Source organism: Lactuca virosa, chromosome 9, assembly GCF_052849685.1.
Source record: "Lactuca virosa cultivar CGN04683 chromosome 9, Lactuca_virosa_CGN04683_v6, whole genome shotgun sequence".
Classification (NCBI taxonomy): domain Eukaryota; kingdom Viridiplantae; phylum Streptophyta; class Magnoliopsida; order Asterales; family Asteraceae; genus Lactuca; species Lactuca virosa.
This window is the reverse complement of record NC_136434.1, coordinates 245,826,208-245,833,191: the sequence shown is the minus strand read 5'-3', so window position 1 is coordinate 245,833,191 and position 6,984 is coordinate 245,826,208. Positions and strand designations below refer to the sequence as shown.

Below are 6,984 nucleotides of genomic sequence, written 5' to 3'. Positions count from 1 at the left end.
AGTTTTCCTATGTTAGCGTGAGACTAATTTGGTCTTTTCAGGTAACAAGTTTGTGATAATATGTAAACTATAGTTGCCATTTTATGTAATTTTGTCTATATTTTATGTTTATGAGTTTGTGGTTTTCCACCATTTTACCTTTTAAAATGTCATTTTGAACTTTATAAAATATTATTTTTCACCCCTTTATTTTCTAAAATTTCGTGTTTATCCCCTGTAGAATATATATATATATATATATATATATATATATATATATATATATATATATATATATGTATATATATATATATATATATATATATATATATATATATATATATATATATATTGATTTTTATTAATAACTTTTGTTTGTTAACCTAAAAAAACTAAGTTTTTATGTGATTATTTTTATATATGTATAAATATAAATTCAAGGTGGTCAACATGTTGACATGAATTTAAAACTTCCATTGGTTTATTTATTTATTTAAAAAAAACACTTGTTTTTTTATACACATATACGTTTAAATTGTTTTTTTATACACATGTACATTTAAATTCGAGTTTTACTACATTTCGACATAATTTATTTTTTTTCGATTCGATGATTAATTTTATGTACGTTTCTTACGTATAATAGGTTTCGTTAACTAAAAAAAACATATTATATTCGAGTTTGTCTATGTTTTGTATTTTTTTAAACATTTTTGTGTTTATTTTTATGTATGTTTTCTATGTATAACTCGGGTCACGTATAATAACTTTTGTTCAAAATTATTAAGTAAAAAACCAAGTTATATACTATGGAGAATAAGCATAAAAGTGTAGAAAATAGTAGGTAAAAATAACGTTGAAGTGAAATGGTCAAAATGACATTTTAATAAGTAAAAAGTTAGAAAAGCCACAAACTCGTAAACATAAAACATAGAAGAAATTACATAAATGGTCGTTACAAACTCCGTCCTAAATGACCATTCACAAATATTTTGTAAACCACAAAGACCATGTTCGATAAAAAAAAAATTAGCAAGGAGTGAGTTTGTTACCATTGGTAAACCACACGGACCATTTATATAATTTTTTCTATATTATTTGTTAAATTTAAGTAACATTGGAGTCGATCTTATGATTTTCACTGTACTATTTAAATAGGCTTCTTATGAATTTTATGACCCCCATTAAAAATTTAAATTAATTTGGCATAATTTGCTGTAACATATGGTTCTTTGGAATGAAAATTGCAAATTTTGTCAGATATTAGTGCTATTCTTAGTCCAAAAAGTGAACACTTAGTTTAAGGGTTATCCGACACAAATACAACGTTTCCTTTTTAAAATGAATTCAAACTTGATTGAAAACCCAACCAACAGCATTTTATCCAGAGACACCGCTTGCTACAAGATTTGTACACATATTTTTCTCTTTACTCTGATACTGCAACAGAAGCATTATTGTCACCCGTAGTAGCAATATTACATCCAATCTACAAATAATGGAAACGAGAACCATGAGCCGCATTTGTAGTAGTAACAAGAAATAGCAATGTACTTTCATATATTTGATTACTACAGCAAAGTAGTTACAAAAATGCACCCAGTTAAATGCAAATGACCCTTCATTGCTATAAACTATAATTTGGTAGATTTTTCAATGTACATTTATTTCCTTAAGAAGAACAACACTTGAAAATACAATCTTGTAAGAGAAACATATCAAAGTAGGAAGCTACGATGAACACATACGATTTTTTTGCATTTAGCCCTTGTTTATATTCAGCACTAGTTTATAACCCATGGGAACCACGGTTATAAAATTAATTAAACTTTTATAATAAAAATTTATAATTATTAATCATTTATTTTAAATAAATCATTTTAAATAAATTATTAATTAAGAGATATTTCAAAATTTTAAAGTTATTATAACTTCAAATTTAACATATAATTAGAAAATGTAAATTTGAATTTTGAAATGAGTTGCCTAATATATCTACATGACACATGCCATAATATTAATGAGAAGTTGTATTAGAATGAAACTTGGCATAAGGAGATTAAAACTATTCATTTATTAGAATAATAAGGAGAGGAGATTTATATTCGAGATAAAACAAGGAAATCAAGAAAAAGATCAACTGGTTTCCTAAATTATATTGGTACTTCCATTAATAATACTTGTGTTGTGCACCATAAAAAATCTAAGATAATTATTAGTTTATTCCATAAAATCATACTAAAGATAAATAACCAAAACAACAAACAATCATCTCCAACAAACAAGTCAAGTTTTAAAAAAAAATAAAAAAATAAAAAAATCAGACCGCTGAAATAAAATTCGAAAAACGAATCTATTTCTATTGTATGGAAGTTAAGAAGAAAAAAGATAACTAATTAAAAAGTGAAGAAAACAACTACTATTATATAACCCAAAATATACACATTTTTTAGTTTTATACACAGATATGCCTACCGATATTGGAAATTTTTTGCTACATAAATATAGTCCTTTATTTTAAATTAAATACAGAGAAAATTACATTTTTCGGTGCCAGAGTATAACTGCTTTTTTCAAATTTGGTCCTCATTTTTTTTTCTTTTTTTTGTAATCTTGGTACTTATTTGAGGTTTTTGTAACGTGTTTGAACTTTGGCTCAAGTTCCAAGTAAAATGACTATTTTTGGGACCAAAATTGCAAAAATCAGCTATCTTCAGGGACCAGAATCAGTCATTTTACTTGGAACGGGAACTGGATACAATACAAGAACCTCAAATAAGGACTAAAACTGCAAGAGAAATATTTTTGCAAAAATCAATTATGCTTAGGGACCACAAAAGTAATTTACACTTCACAAATTATGAACTTTAAAGGATATGAGATCACATATATCATGGTCATCATTTTTCACATTCTGAATGAGCAATTCCAAGAGGAGATATTTTGTAGCTTTCTAAAAGTTGTAACAAGAAAAACATGCAACTAAGGTAGATTGTTCATTTTTCTGCAAAACGGTAATTCTTCCAGCATCATTATTCTTTAATCATCGTTAAGAACACACCAACACCAACGTTTTAACATAGAGAGAAAAAAGTAGTATAAAGGAAATACATACATACATACCTCTTTTAATCTTGAAAAACTTTACATGTGAACCCAGAATTCACAAGATTGTTAATGGCATCCCTGAATCTGTAGTAATCATCAACAATGTTGTAAATTTGATGAGAAATTCTAGCATACCCAGTTATCGGATTGACCTCCCCAACCTCTGGTTGCCTATAATATATTGGAACTTCAACCTTAAAGCACTCCCTTAAATGAGACCTTAATTTTAATCCATCAGAATCACTCATAATCTCCAAAGAAGTGGGTAATCCAACCATTGCCATACTTGAACACATATCAGGAGGTGAACCAAGATGAGTGCCCCAAGATTTTGCTAACATGTTTGCCATTTCTATAACCTTTTGGTGATTCCATTCTCTTATTCCATCAAGCCCACCTTCAAACCTACTTACAAACTCTAAAGCCTCGGGTACAACTAGTTGTGCGCTGTAGTCCCTTGTCCCGATCCATGAACTTTCTATAGCTAACCCATTTCCGTATTCATGAGATACCACAGGGTGGTGGAGATTAGATAGCTCGGGATTTCTACAGTGCAAGAATGCGATTGAAGGTGGACAGAATAACCATTTATGGAGATTGCTAGTGTAGAAATCAGCCCCAATTTCTTTGACATCAACCCTAGTTGACCCAATTGCATGAGCAGCATCAACGAAAATCCGGTCAACTCCTTCTTCTCTACACATCTTTACCAATTCCTTGACGGGAATTACAACGGATGGCATGGAGGTGATGTGATCAATTACGGCTAACCTAACTTTACGATTATTGGATTTCCCTAATTCTAAAGCGTTTCTAAATGCTGTAATTATTTCGTTATTTGAAGCTACGGGAAAGGGCATCTTAACCTCGATGACATGGCCACCTGCTCGCGTTACGTAAGCCTCGACGGACTTTTTGACGGCACCGTAGGCGTAGTGGAGCATCACGGCGGTGTCGCCAGGGTTGAATTTTGATTCGAAGAACGACCATTTGACTTGTTGGAGTACGATTGCAGCGGCCGTTGTGGCGTTATCGACTATTGAGATTTCGTCGACGTGATCGGCGTTGATGAGGGTTTTGATGGCTTCGCGGGAGCGGAGGATGGAGGGTTTGAGATGGTTGAAGTAGAAGTCGTCGGGCTGTTCAAGGAAACGTAGCTGGTAACGTTGTTGGGCTTCGATGACGGAGGAGGGGCATGAACCGAAACTGCCGTTGTTAATTCGGGCGACGGCAGGGTCGTGATGAGAGAATTCTGAGCGGATATCAATGTCAAAGCGCTTATGTTTTTTGCAAGGGGAGGAATTGTGGATATTTAGGGTATCGGTGGCCATAGCGGTGGTGGTGGCGATGGCGCCGTTCTCATCGTGGTGGTGGTGGAGATTATTGGATGCCATGGAGAAGAGACGGTTGTAGTGTTGTTGAGAACGGAGAAAAGACTTAGGTAGTGTCGAGACTGGTATTTGTGGGAGAGTGGAGGCGGCGAGGCTAAAAAGTAAAAACATTATATTCAACTATTCAAGTGATTGATGAATTAGATGGTAACTACAGCTTTTTCGTATTCAGATATGTATATTTTTTTTTTCGAATAAGTTAAATAAATAAAATACATTATATTGCAAGTGATTGTTAATTATACAAGACTATAGCATAAGTTTAATCGATGATTTTAGTAGTTTGTTTTTTTATTTAGATTGAAAATGATTTTTCTTAAGAGTAAACTACTGAAAAGATCAATATAGTATAATGAAAAGGATACCTTTTCTTGCTTTTTTTTTATTACTATGGGCACTCATTCGTGTGATTTAATTCCTGGCACCGATAGTCGTTCAAGTCTTAACGGTTAAGATTAAAATGTCAAATTTATAAAATAACATGAAAAATTAAATATTTCCTACAAAAAAATAATATTATTTTAATACATTTGTTGTAACACATGTCATTATTTAAGATGAGTATGAGAATATTTAGGAACAAATATATGAGGATATTTAATTTTCATATCATTTTTAGGGGAAGTGAGTAATTTAACTCATATAAACAAGTATTTTAATAATAATAACCATCTTATAATTTTTTGTTTGAAAAATAACCGCTTACTTCGGAATTTTGTATTCCAAAGTAGTTTCGTCCATTCCGGAGTTGGGGTGGTTGGTAGGTATCGGGTTCGAAATCCAACAATTGTACGTTCGAGACTGACAAAATGGATTCCAGACTATGTTTTCCGGAATACGATATTCCAGAGTATTTATGTTCATTATGAAGTTAGTGGTGGTTGGTATGACTCGAGACCGGAATCTGACACTCATACGTTCCGGACTGAAAAGTGTATTCCGGAATATACGACCATTCTGGAATGGTAAAATCAAGGTATTTCTGTTCTTTGTTCATCAACAAGCTACATACAGTATATTTGTGTCTTTGTTCCCCAATTCGTCAAAAGCAGTGTTATTTGATAATTTTTGTAATCTAAAAGAATGAGTATGTATATGGATTTTTTTGAATGCTAGTTTCTAATGGAGGGCAATGGCAGCATTTCGAGGGATTTATGCAATATATTTCTCCATACTACACATGTTTTGGTGTAGATATAAGCAATGATATCAACTTTGTTAGGTTAATCATGTTGGTTGCTTTTAAGTATAGGTTACACACTAATCAAATATGTATATATTTTCAATGTTCTAGATCAAATATAGTTGTCACACCCCCGAACCAGACGGGGGAAACGTCTGAGGGCTCGTGTGACTTAAATTGAAATATCATCACAATGAACATACATGAAACATAACATAAACATCAACGTGCATTAATATATTACAACCGTCATTGTTCACATCAAGTACATTGTTTACATCACTTAATCCCGAACATACATTGTTTATCAAATGACATCACGCAAAAGACATTCAGACACAAGCTTGATAATTCTTCATTCTAACGGTTACCTGAGAACACAAGTTATTTTGAAAACGGTCAACATATATAATGTTGGTGAGTTCATAAGCAGGTTTGATATGAAAATGTTTTGCATTGTTTGTAAAACCCAGAAAATCCGATATTTTCTGAAACAGAAATTGTTTACACAAAAAAAAGGTGTGATGATCCATAAGTATACGTGTGAATGATTTCAAAACATGTAAAAGTGATATGTTTTTCATAATAGTTTCTTGTATTATAGTTATTGTAAGTAAAAGTGAATAATGTTGTTCCCCCCGGAAAACCCGATGTTTTCCGATATAAATAGTATGATAGTTTTGTATTATTGTATCGTCACAGCATATGAACATGATTTCCCAATGATTACTTAGATGGTAATGGATCTATATGTGAGTCGTTATAACCATGCATAATAATGACTAATTCGCCTGTCTTGGCATCTTATCGAATGTCGGTCTTGAATTAAGATTTTGTCACCCTAGACTGACCGAGTCTAACTGTAGCGAACAGCTTAGGTGTGGGGGAGTCACCCCCGTATAGATCTATACACAAACTCTCGCTCTCCCTCCAGGAGACTTTGATTATAACTACAGACTACGACCGACACTTATTGGTGTCACCCGTTATTTCTCACTAAATCCAAAAGAATTTGAATAACATTGTTTTACGACCTGATTTATGTTTACTTGAATAAAGGTAAGCCTAACAGATGAAGAGAAGAGGACTACGGGGGCCCACTAACTTTGTATGTTATTACAGGTTGTCGAGTATGCTACGGACACGTTATAGCCCATTAAGCATATTATAAAGGTTTAGGGTCTTATTAGCAATGCAAATGGACCATTAAGGCCCAATAGCATATTAAAGCTGATAAAGGCCCACTAGGTATGTAATTGGGTCACCGGAAGCCCAATAAACATGTTTGAATATATTGGGCTCAATAATCATGATATTGGGTCA

At 32.3% G+C, this 6,984-nt stretch overlaps 1 protein-coding gene across 2 annotated transcripts; it reads right to left on the bottom strand.

Annotated features, from left to right (window-relative positions):
* Positions 1–1,217: 1,217 nt before the first annotated feature.
* LOC145137239 (Pyridoxal phosphate (PLP)-dependent transferases superfamily protein) lies at positions 1,218–4,585 on the bottom strand. Of its 2 annotated transcripts, none has more exons than XM_079071383.1 (2): positions 3,095–4,585; positions 1,218–1,468 (listed from the first exon to the last, which is right to left on the bottom strand). In XM_079071383.1, exon 1 carries the CDS (start codon positions 4,479–4,481, stop codon positions 3,108–3,110), a length of 1,374 nt encoding a protein of 457 aa, XP_078927509.1. In that variant the 5' UTR covers positions 4,482–4,585; the 3' UTR covers positions 1,218–1,468; positions 3,095–3,107. The 2 variants fall into 2 exon arrangements, with proteins under 2 accessions (XP_078927509.1, XP_078927508.1); XM_079071382.1 differs by having other exon boundaries at positions 3,103–4,584.
* Positions 4,586–6,984: the final 2,399 nt, after the last annotated feature.